Below are 16779 nucleotides of genomic sequence, written 5' to 3' on the forward strand. Positions count from 1 at the left end.
CTACGTTTTGAGGGTCTTCATCCTCTTTCCTTATTTTCCCACATCAATTAAACTGTTTTTAGGTTGTAACATGCAAATCCTTTCATTGGAAACACTGGTATCTTGCTCAAATTTATAGGTTTTTAATGGTATGATTTCTACTAAATTATCCTTGTATATCTAGTTTATAGAATTCTGACTCCAAAAAATGTAGCAATACATGTATTAGAAATGTGGGGTTGTCAAACACTTCCAGGATTACAGTATTTTTTGTGCAAGTTCATTAGCCGTTATTCCCTTTCTTCCTGCCTTCCACATCCATCCTTCCTTCCTCCTCCTCTTCAACACATACACACACACACACACACACACACACACACACACACACTGTCTAATTCTCTTTCTGGTATAAACAGGTGCTCGCTGATACAGATTCTGGCCTCAGTAACATTCCAGGCACCATCAACATGAGGAGATTCCCAGTTATTGACCCCATGTTTGGGGCTTTTTACATATTTTAACTCCGAGCAAGTAAATAAACCTATGAGTATGGTGAACTCAAACGAAAATTTCCTTAGATCAACTAAATTCAGTTTATTTGAGAGCAAAGGAGAAACAACTTATGAACTGGCTCACTCCAATACCACAGCTCCATCAGGACCAGACAGCATTTACAGCAAAAAAACAAAGGTGAAGTACAGAAAATTGAGTTAGCTGCAGCTTAGTTAGCAAACCAATTAGTCACCACTCAGTTAACTGGCCACAGGGCCTTCTGCAGCAACCACACTCCACATGAGTGATCTAACCCTGCATTGGGTCTGCTCTGCTTGCCCAGTGTAAACCCAGAGTCTCCAACAAATCTCACTGAACAATTCCCATGTCAGAACCTAGCTGAAACTAAGGGCCTCTGCAATGTCACCACTGTCCTGGTGTTCCTGAATTTCAACACCACCGCCTTAGGTAACAGTGTCCTGATGCTCACACATCTGAGTCCTTAGTAGAGAGACAAGTGCTCACAGACACCTGCCTGTAGTTATTTACGACCCTGAGAGAAGACACTAGGGAGAGTATTAGGACTATGAGGGTGACATCCAGAACAGGGAGTACACTCCTCACCCAGACTCCCCATGAACTATACCAACCAATAATCAAACACTGTCTAGATGAGGAGTCAATCCAGTTTAACTAAATAGCCTAGTCATTCATTTTGTGGTAACCAAGTGTCTACAATGCCCAAGGGATCAAGCCACATGCAAGCAAAACACACTAGCAACAATGGACTCCTGCCAGTTTAGCCAGCCATCCAGCACCCCATAACCAGATTTAAGTAAATGAATAGGAACAAGTGTCTACACATGGACTAAAAGACCAGTTGCAGAGATACCTGTCAAACTAATGAGACAGGCAAAGAAAGAAGTGTAAGTGTTTCCTTGATGATGAACAGGGAGAGCTGTTCATTTCTAAGAAACATTTCTGGGCAAGTTTTTTTCTGGTCAGCTTTAACTGGTAACCTTAATGTCTCCAACAGGTGTTCCAAGAATCCAGAAAGACGTCCCAATGTCATAAGAGACAGAGCCAAGTTTCCAAGACCTGAATCTTCCCTGCAGTTGGGTGGCAAGAAAAACTCACCACAGTCCCTTCATAATTCACCCTTCCCCCCACACCCCCAAAAAAGGGTGTGTTAAAATGGAGAATCTTTTACCAAGTGTTACAACAGTAGCCTTCACAACCAGAGAACACACTATTCAAGAATATAACCACATCCCCAGGGAATGCAGCAGAGACAGAGCAAAACTCCTCTGTTCATATGTAAAAGGACTACCAAGCGGAAGTGCACTAACTGAAATGTTGACCATCTTCCCAGGGTTGCAGACTTATCGAACCAAACCCTGGCCATCACCCCACCACAGCAATGTTTTCCTACAATTTGTATCATGCTGCACACTCCATGAGGAGTCAAAGTGCACATCTTTCAGTGACCGAAGCTTGAAAGACCAGGCAGCCATCCAGGGTCTCCCAAGTCCATGGTTACCACTAGATTCACTCCTCTTCCAATGGCCTCAGAAAGCAGTTGAGTATGGCCCAAAACCTCAGGACCCTATACCCGTGTGGGAGACGCGAAAGAAGCTCCTGGATCCTGGCTTAGGATCGGCTCAGCTTTGGCTATTTGGGGAATGAACCAGCAGATGGAAAATCTTTCTCTGCCTCTCCATCTCACTGCAAAAGCTGCTTATCCAATAAAAATACATAAATGTTTTTAAAAAAACAAGGGCTCAGCATTTCACAATACACTTAATTCTACTTAACACAATTCTAAGACTAAGTTATTGAGAGATTTCCAAAACCTCTAAAAAGCTCATTTACAAATTTGTATACACAATCACCTAATTTATCTATTTTAGCTATGCTGGAATTGCTCATTAAGGTCAGCTATTGAATTCAGGAGATACCATCCCAATATTTTGCTCTAGTATATTATTTAATCAGAAGGCATCTGAGAACAGCAAAATAGAAGTTCCCTTCTAATTAAAGAGCAGGGGACTCCACAGAGAACAGGAGAGCTCTCTGCACCCAGAAAGACCTTGTTAAACCCATCATCCACTCTCCTAAGGGCCTACTCCTGTTCCTCAACACCCACCCACCCTAGGACATTTTCATCCCTGACCGACTAGCACCTGGGTTTGCAGAGGAGGTGCTGAGTCAAGTCGAAGGACCCTTGTCCTCGTCTTGGTGGTCCTCCCACACTGTTTCTGCAGGTTAGATTGCAGGCTCAGAGGCCATTCCTACCAAAGGGAAAGGAGAGCACGCAGCTTCCTTCCCCAGCCCGCGTTAAGTCCCTGAATCTTCAGGTTAGACAACAATATCCTTCCGCTGCCATCCTCTGAGCTTAGGACTTCAACACAGAGAGGCTTAAAGACAAACACAGATCTCCTTTAGGTCATCTTTGCCTTCCTTTAGTCTTTTCAAAGCCTTTGTGCTCATTTAAAAACCTGTTCCATTATTCCTGTGGGGGTCATGATCCTTTTCTCACATACCCGACAAGGAAACAACTGTGCCCAAACCACAACTCTCTCCTTGTGACCACCATAACTTCAAGCTCATGGTGGTAAGGTTCATTCATTCTCTAGAAAAAGTACAAATGCTAAGAATTCTTACCACAGGAGTCCAGCTAGATGTGCAAATAGAGGGGTTAGGTTGCAGCCTGGGGACCTAGCCTAGTTTCTATCTGATCAGTCAAGACATCTGACCCAGTCTAAGCCAAAAAAAAAACAAACTGACTCAGCTCAAAGCACAAACTGGCAAAACTCCAGAAACAGAAAACTTACCCCGAGACCCCCAACACAGTAAGAGGGAGTGCAGCAGGCCAAGCGGCTGTGACCATAGGTGGCTGACTCCACTTCTAGCCTGCTGGCCACCAAGAACTGCTTAGAGGCAAATTCTGAAGCCGTTAAACTCAGTTGGGCCTATTTAAGTAAGGCACGTTCTGAGAACTCCCACCAATGAAATCTGACAGCCTTTATAGAAAAACTCAAGTGAGGTTTGGCTACAGCTAAACTGAAGGGCTACCAGGCCTCCTGTACCCAGCCAGAGCACCAAGGCCGTGATGAAACTCATGACTAGTCTAGTGCCAAACCCAGGAACACCCACAAACGGTACTTAGCAGACTCGAACTTTCGGCTTTTAACACAGAAGGCTCAAATCTGGTTTTCTAGGCCATACAGAAAGCTCCAAATCAAAACAAGGAGAGCAGCTCATACAAGGAGATGCACATCCAAAGAATCTGCCAGTTTTAGTAAAAGCTCTCTACCCCTTCTCAGACCTGAGAGTTTCTTCTGGACGTGGAGACAAGCAAAAGGCTAAAACACAACACAGCACGTGCTTTGTGCCGACCTCTTCATTCCAAGCCATCAGAACAGCAAAAACTGGAATGAGAACTCCAGTGAGCACCACCGTCACCCTCATCCTATGGCATTCTCCAGAACAACGCACCGAAGCCTGGGCCTGCTGTCTGCTGGCCCCACTCAACTCTGAGTGTGCCTTGGGTACTTTCACTATGCAGCTGGGAGTCTGGTGGGCCCATGTTTCATGCCCAACTTCCCCAATCCAATATTATGCCCTAGCTAAAACAGAGAGGGAAAAACAGCCACTGGCATGACGCATGGCCTGTTGTGAAGCCACTGGGAAACCAGAAGCTTCCCAAGCTATAAGTTCTCATTTTCCAGGAATGCTTAGAAATATAGCCTTGCCGGTTTTCAGGGCCATTTTCATCCCCAGCCATTTTTAACCATCATGTCACTTGTAGGAGCATTAAAAGGAAACACCCTCAGACCGACAAAACTTAGTGAAGACTACTGAAGCAAAGGGAGACGAAAAGGAACTCACCCAACATCTCCCAGATCACAAGATGCTTTGAGAACTGGAGCCAACAGCTTGATCACACAGTATTTATAGAAAAACAGGGGGCAGGTGTTACAGCTCCGTGGGTTAAGTGGACACCTGAGCAGCCCACAGCCTATCCTGGAGCACTTTGCCTCAAATTGCATCTTCATGCTTCCAACCCCGCTTCCTGCTGGTGCTCCTGGGAGGCAGCAGATGACAGTGCGAGGACTCTGGTTCCTGCCACCCACGTGGGAGACCAAGATGGAGTTCTTGGTTCCTGGCTTAGTCTGGTCCTGCCCTGACTGTTACTGACATTTGAGGAGTGAACCAATAGATGCAAAATAAACCCTTCTCTCTGCCTTTCAAATAGGTAATTAATAAGAAAGAAAGAGAAAAGAGAGAAGAAAGAGAAAGAGAGAGAGAAAGAAAAGAAAGAAAGAGAGAAAGAAAAAGGAAAAGAGGAATGAGGCATAGAACACAATGTGACTAAGCCTATTCCTTACAGCTCAGCTGGTGCTTGTTTACTGCCCAATCAGTTAAGTGGCCACAGAGGCGCCCTCAATCAGCCGAAGCTCATTACTGAGATTATACTTACCAAGTCCAGGACAAGTGCCCAATCCAAATCTATGGCCTCTTGCAAATACTACTGAATAGAACCTAATCCCCACATTAGCACACACCCCCACCCACATCAGTATTAAACACTGAATGACTAACCAACTTTGCTTCGCTTAAGGAATGTAAACAAAGCAACAGGCTAACACACACACAGAGGTGGTACCGTGGCACAGCATGCTAAGTTTCTGTCTGCAACACCAGCATCCCAAGTGTGTCCCAGATTCTCCACTTCTGAACCAGTCCCCTGCTTATTGCTGGTCGGTTCGTGGACCATGGCTTGGCCCCTGCTCCCACATGGGCAGACCCAGGAAAGGTTCCTGGCTTCAGACTGGCTCAGCTCCAGCTGCTGGGAACATTTGGCGAGTGACCTATCATATGCAAGACCTCTCTTTTTGTCTCTCCTTCTCTCTGTAAACCTGCCTTTCAAACAAAAACTAAAATCTTGAAAACACACGTGTACACAGTTTGGGGGACACTGTATTTACTACAGTCTAGCCTGACCCTTTCTCCAGCTAAATCTTTGCATTAACTGAGTCCTCATTACACAGACTATCACATGCTATACACTCTAGATGTAATCTTCAAGGCTGGCTCATGCCTCACGTTAATTCTTTTAAGAGCAAAACAGCAACATAATAGAAACCCGGAACACACGTGAGTTCTCATGCGCTAAGGTAGAGATACCTAACTCTCAGCAGCATCTACATCCCAGAGCACAGTGTACAAGGCACCGTGGGATGCCAACTGCCAAGCAAGGGGCATCAGCAACAGCTAGTGCTGTGGTCTCCTCAAAGAAGACACTTGGCTCAGTGATACAACCACTGCCCAGTCACAGCCAACATCCTTAGCTTCCACTTAAATCAGTGGTCAAAGAGAAATCTACTTGCAACATTCTCAACACCATACCTCCAGGGTTTTTTCCCACAACCTTCCAGATAGCAACTAGGTGGCCAACAATTCAACCAGGACCTTAACTACCGGGGTTCAGTGGGCTCCCCAGAGATCACGGGCTCAGGTCCATAAGATTGCCCTCACTTCAAACACCAATCACAAGTCCCAGGTGGTCACCTGGACCTCTGCCCAGCCAGCTCCAACTCAGGGTTCTGACAAGGTCCACCGACCTCATGGTCGGTAATCCACTGTAATAGCTAACTGAACCCACGGAGCCATTGGCTTTCATGGACTGGTTTATTACATAGGACATGATGAAGGATGCAGGTGGACAACAAGGTGAAGAGCTGCATCCAGCTAACTTTACAGGGGTCTGTCCCCATGAACCTAGCAGGAGCCACATCTCCTGACACGCAACGTGTCCACGAACCTGGGAGGTCTCTAAAACCCTATCCCCTGGGCCTGGCATGATAGCCTAGTGGCTAAAGTCCTCACCTTGCATGCGCCGGGATCCCATATGGACGCCAGTTCTAATCCCAGCAGCCCCGCTTCCTATCCAGCTCCCTGCTTGTGGCCTGGGAAAGCAGTCGAGGATGGCCCAGAGCTTTGGGACCCTGTACCCATGTAGGAGACCCAGAAGAGGCTCCGGACTCCTGGCTTCAGATTGGCTCAGCTCCAGCCATTGCAGCCACTTGAAGAGTGAATCATTGGATGAAAGATCTTCCTCTCTGTCTCTCCTCCTCTCTGTATATCTGACTGTCCAAAAAAAGAAATAAATCATGAGAAAAAAAAAAGAAAAACACCTATCCCCTGCCCCATGGTTTAGCAAGTTCTGTGGAGGCTTAATTAGCTGGACATGACCCATAACTCACTCAAACTTCCGCCCTTCTTCCCTGCTCAGAGGGTTGGGGCAGGGCTGAAGGTTCCAAGCTGCCACCGGTGGTTTGGTCTTCCTGGTGAAAGCTTCCAAGAGTCACCTTGGAACAAAAAGCACTCCCATCACCCAGCGACTTCCAAGAACAGGAACATGAGAAGCCAAGTGGCTCTGGCCCTCCATCACCCAGCACTGTGCAAGGGCTGCAGGGGCTCTGTCTGGAGCCAGAAGCAGAACCCAAACACGAGCTGCTCAGGGTGCCACTGGGGGGCAGCGGCAGATTCTTGCAGGCAGTCTGTGCCAGCACCAAGTACTCCACCCTGGAGAATGGCCTCTGAGCAGTCCCTGCACTCGGATGCCTCAGCGGGACCCCATGCTTCCCAATTCCATGACACCTATAGAGCCAGCATTCAACTGATACTCTGTATTTGTTGGCAAACAAGAGATGTGCAAGTTAAAAACAAGCCCACTTCACACTCCAGCCCTGCTTCCGCTCAGACACCCCACCGCCCCACCTTCTGGAAGCCGATCCTGCTGAGCTGACTTACCAGCCTTTCCCCTACTGCACCACAGGTCGGCTCTTTTCCGACTTCGTGTACACTCTCCTCTGGGCTTCATGGAAAATACACTCGGCTGACATCCTCCTTCCTCCTTCCTCCCCCTGATCCCCTCCCCCCCTTCACTCCTCCTCCTCCCCCGGCCTGGCCATTCCTTATTCCCTTCTGTGGTTTCCTCCTCTTGGGACCTTATGAACTTGGCATACGCAGACCCTTGCAGGCCTCAGGGACTTGGCATATGCCAATGCCTCTGCCCATAAGGCTCTTGCTCCAACACCTCTCCCAGCGGACATTACCCTGCAGGTCTCAGGACAGACCGGGTCCTCTGAAACACTCCCTGTCACTCCAGGTGTTCTGCACTCACCACTGTGTGCAATTCAGCATTTCACAGTGGAGCCTCAGCCCGCTGTCACCAACTCCACCTCCCCAGACTGTAATTTTCATGGCTGTACTGAGCCCAACACTACAGAACGAAACGCTCTGTGGTTTACTGCCCTTCTTTAAGTACAGGTGGCTAAATCAACTTAGCCAACCTATCTGGGTAACCGAATGGTCTAAAGCCTAAAATACATGCACAATGCAAAACCGTAATTGCAAACTGCTCTTGTAACTGTATGATGATTGTGGCCATTTGCACGTTGAAAAATGAGACCGTAGGGGCAGGTGTTTGACCGAAGGACTTAAGGCCACCCCTGCCCCCCCCCACACCCATCCCACTTCTGACTGCCTGGATGCCATTCCCAGCTCCAGCCCCAGCTTCCTCCTAACATGGACTCCACGAAGCAGCAATGATGGCTCCAGGAGTTGGGTTCCTGTCGCCTTACATGAGAAACCTGGGTTACATACCAGGCTCCCAGCTTTCGTTCCCCAGCTGCTAAAGATGGGAGTTCCCTAGCCTTTTCTATCTTGCAAATGAATGAATGAATGAATCTGATATCCCTTAGAACTGTATGATTTTTCTCTCTAGAGAGGGCGGGGCAAAAGTCCCCAAACGCATTTCTTTTAATTTCACAGAAAAGTATCTGACTAGATAAGATGCACTTCTGAAAACAGCTTCAAGCCTGTGAAAGGACACGCCCCACACATGCTGTCCATTTCCAAGGCTAAATATAGTTTACCAAGAGGACAAACAGCCCAAGTGCATGCAGGGAGGGGTGGGGGCAGATACCACAGTTCATGGATAGGGTTGGCACCCTTCTTTGGTGGCTTCCTCGGTCTAAGACCCACACAGAGCTGCTGGCTAGGAACTATACCCTGCTCTCCCAAATTTCAGTTTCAGCCACAGTCTGACAACCTTCCAGGTGCAGGGAAAGAAGCATCTAACTTTACAAGGCTCTTAAGAAAATCACCAGGTCCCTGCATCCCCTCCCTCGCCCTCTTCCCATCCCTCTTCCAGTTTTCAGCAGATTCTTCCTGTATCGACCCTAATCGCTCCAGGTCATGTGCTCATATTTCCACTTCTTGAACTTTTCAGGTGGGTGGGGATCGGCTGTCAACATTCAGAAGTTAGAGGGGCTCAGTTCCCTTTCATTGACCCCCCCATGGTCTGCCCCAACCCTCACATGTCCCAGTTACACAATAGCTGTAATTATTTCAGAAGTTAAAATTGACATTTGTTCTAACAGTGCAAACATTAGTGCAAGCTGAGCTGTGCAGACATGCAAGGGAACTTGCCCTATCTTATGCCACTTTTTATTTCCTCCAATGTTAGCAACGCTCTCAGAATTCTTAGCTTTGTTTTTTTTTTTTGGCTTTCTGTGTTATCAATACCTAACCACAAAATCTCCCCTGGTGTGTAGCTCTTCCTTCATTACGTGCACATACGCGGCGAGTTCTGTCGCTTTTTCCTCTAGGTGCTGTCTTGAAGCCTGCCACCCTTCTCCACTTGGACTGGGGAGCACGCACAGGGAAGGGACTCACCCCATCAGCTCAAGACCTTGCCTCAGCCTTGCTGGGGCTCAGAACACGGGACCCCAAGGAGCAGGGTGTGCTTTAGAGCAGGTGTGCTGGACCTCCCACTCTCCCGCATCTCCTAGACTTATACCAGATGGAGCAAACCAAAATTCCTCTTCCTCAATGCAAGACTCCCAGACGCTAGAAGGCCTCTTCCCAAAGCACACTGTACAAACCCAGAAATGCCACTGTCCCCCTTCTCCCTGGAGTACCCACAATCCAGAAGGGCGCTGCCCCAGACAGGAGGTCGTACAGCAAGGTTAAGGAAAATCAGAGCAGACAGTTTTAGACGCTGGGTCTCCACTCCCAGTCTACTCCCGTTAACCCATCCCCTCTGTCCACACCACATTCCCATCTTGCTGCACCTGCTTCTGTGACTCTGAATATAGAAAGTTTTCCGGGCCCGGCGCGGTGGCGCAAGTGGTTAAAGGTCCTCGCCTTGCACGCCCGAGATCCCATATGGGCGCCGCTTCTAATCCCGGCAGCCCTGCTTCCCTTCCAGCTCCCTGCCTGTGGCCCAGGAAGGCAGTCGAGGACGGCCCAAGGCTTTGGGACCCTGCACCCGCGTGGGAGACCCGGAAGAGGCTCCTGGCTTCGGATCGGCATAGTATCGGCCCGTTGCACTCACTTGGGGAGTGAATCATTGGACGGAAGATCTTCCTCTCTGTCTCTCCTCTCTGTATATCCGCCTTTCCAATAAAAAAATAATAAAAATAAATCTTTAAAAAAAAAAAAAAGAAAGTTTTCCCTGGGTATCTGACATGTTCATTTCATAAAACTTGAATTAAACAAAGCTGTTGTAGTGTTTCTCTTATTAACCTAACTTATCTTTTGCTATAGCAGGACCATTATTATCATGTAATTTACAACGCTGGCTACCAATAGAGCCCCAGGGGAATATAATCAGGAAATACAGCAGGGGACTCTCATGCACTGAGATAACTCTGGGTTTGTTTTGTTTCGTTTTGTAACAGGTAATGAGTATATAATGTGCCTTCTATTACTTAAACTTCATACTACATACTTTCACGCAGATGGAAGATTTAATACTAAAATCAAACCACAAAAATGCCATACCTTATTAGGGAATGTACATCTTGTCACTGGTTTTTCTTTCCTTTTCCAAAAGACACTTATTTATTTACTTATTTTTGTTATTTTGAAAGAAAGACAAAGATCTCTCATCCACTGTTTCACTCCCAGAAATATCTGCAACAGCCAAGACTGGACCAAGCCAATGGCTCAGGAACTCAATTCAGGTATCCCGTGTCGGTATCAAAGATCCACCTGCTGCTGCCCAGGGTCGGCAACGGCAGGAAGCTGGAGTCAGAAACAGAGCTGGGATTCAAGCCCAGACACCTGATGTCAGATGTGGGTAAATGCCAGCCCCTCTTTCTTTATTTTGAAGAGGAAGCTGAGAAATAACAAAACCCCACATAGCGGACCCAACAAGTGTTCGAGAAAACAAACAAGCTGTGTTCAGCGGTGGTAGCTGGACTGGGGACGTTACCCTAGTTCTGCACGGATCATGCGTACAGCAGTAACCCTGTGCTGCAAGTATTTATCAGACCGACTTTCATTTTAAATGAAGTCCTCCTTTGTCGAAGGCCACCATAATGTGGATTCAAGATCATAAACATCGCTTTGCTGCCAGTAAGCGAAGGCTAGAAAACCTCCCAGGCTCCTAGTTATTTTCGGCTCTTGCTAAAGGGTTCCAATTGAGCTGACATGGCTAGCCTCACCACCCACATCATTTGTACCTCTTATTATTTCCTGAAGTGACCCAGTCCTGGCCTCCTTTGATTATCTCCTGACAGATACAATGCCCTCATTCTGCTCTCATTAAATGTGACTTTTGGAAACCTCACATTTTATCTTAATGACTTACCAGACCTTAAAAAGATGTGCCATACTTTACCCACTTAGTTCTTATTGATTTAATCCTAAAATCAAACTGCTTCCATTATATGCGGATTTTCTTTTTAACTCCCTAATGGTGCTTTTGGGAAACTAGACCACATCTTGAGCAGTCTACACAATGCAACAGGTTGCCCTGCTGAACTCCTGCATGGACAGTGGGAATGAAACCCACCAAGGAACTGGGCCACCTGAGCAGACTCTAGGCAGCACCAGATTGAACAACTAGGAAAGGCAACGCCGTGAGAGAGCGCTTTACACTAAGTCACCCTGAGCAAGCCAATCCGCAGGGAGCCCCTGCCACCCTCTCTAGTCTGGGGAGGCCTGTTCCTCAGGCAGAAGACAGTTGACCATGTGCCCTGTGAGCCCACAAACTCAATGCATAGGTCACCAAGGTCAAGTTCTCGTTTCATGTGGTCTAGCCCCATTCACACATTCTGCAAAATGCCTTTCCATCGGCTGTTGGGCAACACTTAGCCCGAGCTGCTACTTAACTCTTTAATCTTTTAATTGCACTGATTAAACACTGCACTTTGTAACAGAGACGTGAACATTTCTTACCTCCTTCGCACCAATGGACTCTGTTACACATTTATTCTCAGATGCCCTCTTGTTTGATTTTTTTTTTGTGCTTTTAATTTCCTTTTCTTTTTCAAACCTAGTAGATGCCAAGTACAACTATGTTTGTTTGTTTGTTTGTTTTAATTCTAGTCCCTCTCTTAGCTGGAAGCAATGCCAGGAGGAAGGTGGTCTCCAGTACTCTGGGACAACTTTCATTACTGTGCCTGACCTCCCAATGAATTGTAACAAAGGCTCACAGAAAACTCCTTGAACCAGCCCAAGACCTCTGGCAGCATTCACAGGCAACAGACATATCTTGACTGCAAAAATCCATATTTTGCACTATTTTCTGGTGCACCACACTTTCTCCCTTGACGTTCTATTATAGGAATTGCTTAGTCCATCACCGCGACAAATCAATGACACAGGGGCATAAGATAAGCATTCTACAAAGTGTGAATAGCAACAGCTTACTCAATTTTCTTTTGTTGAGAGGCAGATAGATGCAGAGAGAGACAGAGACAGAGAGACAGAGAGAGAGATTCCACCTACTGCTGCACTCCCCAAATGCCCACACCAACCAAAAATGGGAGGAGCGGAGCAGAAGCCAGGAGGCAACTCTCTCAACTCTGTTCTCTCACACAGGAGGCAGAGACCCATGCTGGAGCTATCCCCTGCTGCCTCCCAGGGACCGCAAGAACAGGAAGCTGAGCCAGGAGCACAGCCAAGGGTCAAACCCAGGCACTCCAATGCGCAATACAGGTGTCTTTATTGTTACACCAAACTCCCCTACAACTTGTTAACTGCTAACCTCTTTGGGTAAAGCACTGTGACGTTAGGCAGCAGGGTACATAAGACCCTGAGAAGAGGAATGAAGCCCTTTAGAGGGACACATCTGGGTGCTGATAGCTTGTCTCTGGGAGTGCGATTTAACCCCAGGCAGCCTCTCTCTGTCCACTGCCTCCCACATGGCAACCTCTGGGACCCTGCAGCATGCTGAACTCGGAGAAGAAACTCTTGGGTTGGAGCTGCATCCAAGCTGACAGTGGATACCTTTATTTCCTACCCAAGGCAACAAAATAGCTTCTGTCAGCAGAGCTTCGGAAAGGTCCAAGCGGGACACCACCTTCTGAACTTCAGGGGAGGGAGGAAGGGGAGTCCGCAGCCCTGCCCAGAGGCCCAGATATCCTTGGCAAGGCAGGCCTTAGGAGCTGGGCCCAGGGACCACATCTACAACTGTCCTTCTGGCCATCAGAAAAATCAGTGCCATCATCCTTGGCCCCAAGAAAATGGATGGAAGATGCTGCTTCCCACCAACTTCTCTCCAGCTTCCCAGCAGTGCTCAGACTGCCAGGGAACCAGGAAGCCAGAGGAGGCAGGACACGTTCCTATTCCTACCGTCAGAAAAGCTGGGCCTCTGTGCCCAGCAACTTCACTGGTCTCTTCAACCTTGAAACATTTACAAGAGTATATGACATGCTGGGCGCCATCACAGAACAGGCAATTTAGTTGGGAGAAACCACACAGAAAATAGCTAAGGACACCCACTATACGTGAGAAAGTGAGAAGGGAAATGGGAATGGGGCTGCTGTCACGGTGTAGTACATTAAGCCTCTGCCTGAAGTTTTGGCAGCCCCATATGGGTGCCAGTTCCTGAGGCAGTTGCTCTTCTTCCAATATAGCTCCCTGCTTACAGCCTGAGAAGCAGTGGAAGATGGGCCCCAGTGCTTGGGCCCCTGCACCCAGGTGGGAGACCCAGCTCCTGGCCTCAGGTGCAATCATCCCAGGCATTTGCAGAGTGAATGATATCTCTCTCTCACATTTTCTCTCCATAACTGCCTTTCAAAAAAGGGGGGAAAGGGTGGCTAATAGGGCTCGCCAATGACTTTACTGCCAGATCTCATGGGTTTTTCTTATTAATATATATATATATCACATATTTTTAAAGATGTATTTATTTTTATGGCAAAGTCAGACATATAGGGAGGAGGAGAGACAGAGAGCCAGAGCCCATATGGGATCCTGGCACATTCAAGGCAAGGACTTTAACCAGTAGGCCACTGCGTCAGGCCCAGATCTCATGTTTTTCAATAAGAAATTGATCACCACAGGGCCCGTGTTGTGGCACAATAGATTAAGCCACCACCTGCAACACCTACACCCCATAAGATCACCAGTTCAAGCCCTGGCTGCTCCACTTCTGATCTAGCTCCTAAACTTGGAAGACTCAAATAAAGTTCCAGGCTCCTGGCTTTGGCCTGACTCAGCCCTAGCCACCAGCGGCATTTGGAAAATGAAGGAAGAATGGAAGACACCTCTCCCCATCTTTCCCCACCCCATCTATCTCTCTGTTTCTTTCTCTCCCTTTAACTCTGCCATCCAAATAAATATATCAATTTTTTTTTAAAGTTTGGGCATGGTAGCCTAGTGGTTAAAATCCTTGCCTTGCAGGCGCCGTGATCCCATATCGGCTCTGATTCTAATCCTGGCAACCTGCTTCCCATCCAGCTCCATGCTTGTGGCCTGGGAAGACAGTCGAGGATGGCCCAAAGCCTTGGGACCCTGCACTCCTGTGGGAGACCCAGAGGAGGCTCCTGGTTCCTAGCTTCAGATCGGCTCAGCTCCAGCCATTGTAGCTACTTGGGGAGTAAATCATTGGATGAAAGATCTTCCTCTCTGTCTCTCCCCCTCTCTGTATGTCTGCCTTTCCATAAGAAAATAAATAAATCTTTAAAAAAAAAAAGTTTATATAGTCACAGTAAGGTGAAACCAAAGGAAATATCAAGGCAAGCCAAAGTCATCAGTGAGATGACAACCTGAGGCCTCTTGATGACAGGTCACAGCAAGCAGACCCTGTCATGGTGAGGGCATCACAGGTAGGCTCTAGACAAGACAAAAGGTCCTCAAGGGAAGCAAGCTTGAAGCTCAGCCAGCCATCAGCTCGGTGTCATTGCCCTGCTCAGTAGCCTCCCTGTGACACGGGGAGTGGCTGGAAGGCCACCGTCCTTCACCTGCCCTTGGCCCACACAGGCCACATGCAGGGGAGACAGGGAATGCATGAACTGTTTGCAGAACTCACAGTCCCAACGCTTCCGCTTGGGGATGCTTCAAGCCCCATTCTCAGCCTCCAGCAAGAAGACCAGGGAGCCTGCTCAGCACACGGGAAATCAGGGGACCCTCCTGCCCTTACAGAAGCGGGAACACACCCACATCCTCTGTCCATCTCATGGGGCACCGCCCACCTCCACCTTCTAAACTCAGGGAATTAGCCCCACAGTGCCACGCCGGGGTCCCCCTCCTCCCACAGAGATCCAAGAGGTTCCAAAGCAAGCCCACCTGCTGCCCAAGCTGTTCCTACTGCCCACTAGACCACCGGGCAGCCAGCCGCCCATTCCCATCAGCTACCTGTGTGGCTGGGACATCCTCCTGTGACAAACCCAACTGCAGGTTGGCTCTGAGGCTCACGCCCAACACAGGTGTTTACCTACCCTCCCCCCTTGGCCCTGCTGCTCTGTGGATCTGTTCCCCCTGCAGAATCCGCCCCAAGGAGCAAGCCTGTCTCCGGAGTAGCCTCCAGACAGAAGGAGTCCCCATCCACCAGCCCGGGACCCAAGCTTGGTCCTCTGACTACGCTAGTTCTGCTCTGCTCCTGCTCAGCAAGGGACACACAAGGCAGACCTGAGGTCCTTCTTCACTTGTCCTCACAACCTGAAGGGCCCCTGGATTTTGCCCAGTTTTTCTTTACTGATCTGTCCCGGCTGATGCAAGCTGGTCTCAATTCCAGAAAGCTCTGGATCCCAACTTTTAGACAAATAAATGCCTTCCTCTTTATCTCCTTTACTACGAACTTGTGCCCGAGTAGACACGAAAAGGGTAGGGGTCAGCGTGGACCCTGAGCTGCTCCATTTGGCTACTAAGACTATGAGCTTGGGACTGCATAACTGCATTGGCTTCCCTTAGGCGTGCTCACTACAATGGTCCAGAACCTAAACTCCACATCATCCCAGATTGTGGGGTTTCCCTGGCTGCAGGCCCTGCTGAGGGGCTGGCCACGGGTGCCCCCGCCGCGACGTCTTCGTGGCGTCCAGATGGCAGGGTCATGGTGGCCCGGCACTCCTCCTAGCCACCTGGCCTCGCACCGGTCCCGCTCCGGTCGGGTTTCTCTAATTCGAGTATCCAAGCCCGGTCTGCACCACCACCTGCCCCCCACACAAGATGCACACCAGGACAGGTGGCCAAGGCACCTGCCTTGCCCGGAAAAGAATACACCAGCCCGCGAGTCCCTCTGCCTCCACCTCGATGAGAGCTGGGAAGAAACGCAGAAGAAAGGAAAACAAGCCCGAGGCAGGGCCGTGCTGGCCCGACGTCTCTCCACTACGGAATCGCCACCTGCGTCGCCGTGGGGCTGGCCGCGGCCCGGAGGGGAGCGAGGCCCGGACCCGGTCCGCCCGCTCGCCCGCCTCACGCGCCCCTTACCGGTGAGACGGCCGCCCCCCTCGCCGTGCCCGCGGCGCCGCTGCAAGATGAAGTAGCAGCTGCTCTTCTGGGTGACCCAGAGCTTCAGTGCGTTCTTCAGCAGCACCTCCTCGGGCTTGAGCCACATCGCGGCGGTCCGGCCGCGCCCGCGAGCCCCGGGCTCACCTCGTCCCCATTGCCCCTGCCGCCGGCCTCACCGGGCCCAGCCTGCTCGGGAGGAGGAGAAGGAGGCGGCGGCGGCGGTTGCGCGCGCGGACCGCAGCCCGGCCGGTGCCCAGCGCTCCGAGCGTCTCGGGGCGCAGCTCGCCGCGCGCACCCCGCGCAGCCCGCGCGCAGCCCGGCCCGGCCCCGCCTCCGCCCCGCCCCCGGCCCCGGCCCCGGCCCCCGGCGCCCGCCCGGCCCTCCAGCTCCCGCGGCGCCTCCCGGGTTTCCGCGTCCCGGCCGCTCCCGCGCACAGTTCCGGAGCCGAGGGAGGAAGTCCCAACCCGCTGCCAGGTCCCCTCCCTGCTTGCCTGCCGCGCTCGCCGAGGGGGTCCCCGGCTGCGCCGAGCCCTTCCATTCCGCGGTGAGGGA

The 16779-nt window shown here is 49.8% G+C and overlaps 1 protein-coding gene across 2 annotated transcripts in view; it reads right to left on the reverse strand.

Annotated features, from left to right (window-relative positions):
- Positions 1–16494, reverse strand: part of TBC1D8 (TBC1 domain family member 8) — a 110048-nt gene extending 93554 nt beyond the window's left edge. For both annotated transcript variants that reach the window (XM_040993813.1, XM_040993812.1), the window contains exon 1: positions 16207–16494. In XM_040993813.1, coding sequence (XP_040849747.1) covers positions 16207–16333 — 127 coding nt within the window. In that variant the 5' untranslated portion in view covers positions 16334–16494. The remainder of the gene's footprint in view (positions 1–16206) is intronic.
- Between the last annotated feature and the right edge of the window lie 285 nt (positions 16495–16779).

The sequence above is a fragment of the Ochotona curzoniae genome, unplaced genomic scaffold, assembly GCF_017591425.1.
Source record: "Ochotona curzoniae isolate NIBS_2020 unplaced genomic scaffold, NIBS_Ocur_1.0 contig_883, whole genome shotgun sequence".
NCBI lineage: Eukaryota > Metazoa > Chordata > Mammalia > Lagomorpha > Ochotonidae > Ochotona > Ochotona curzoniae.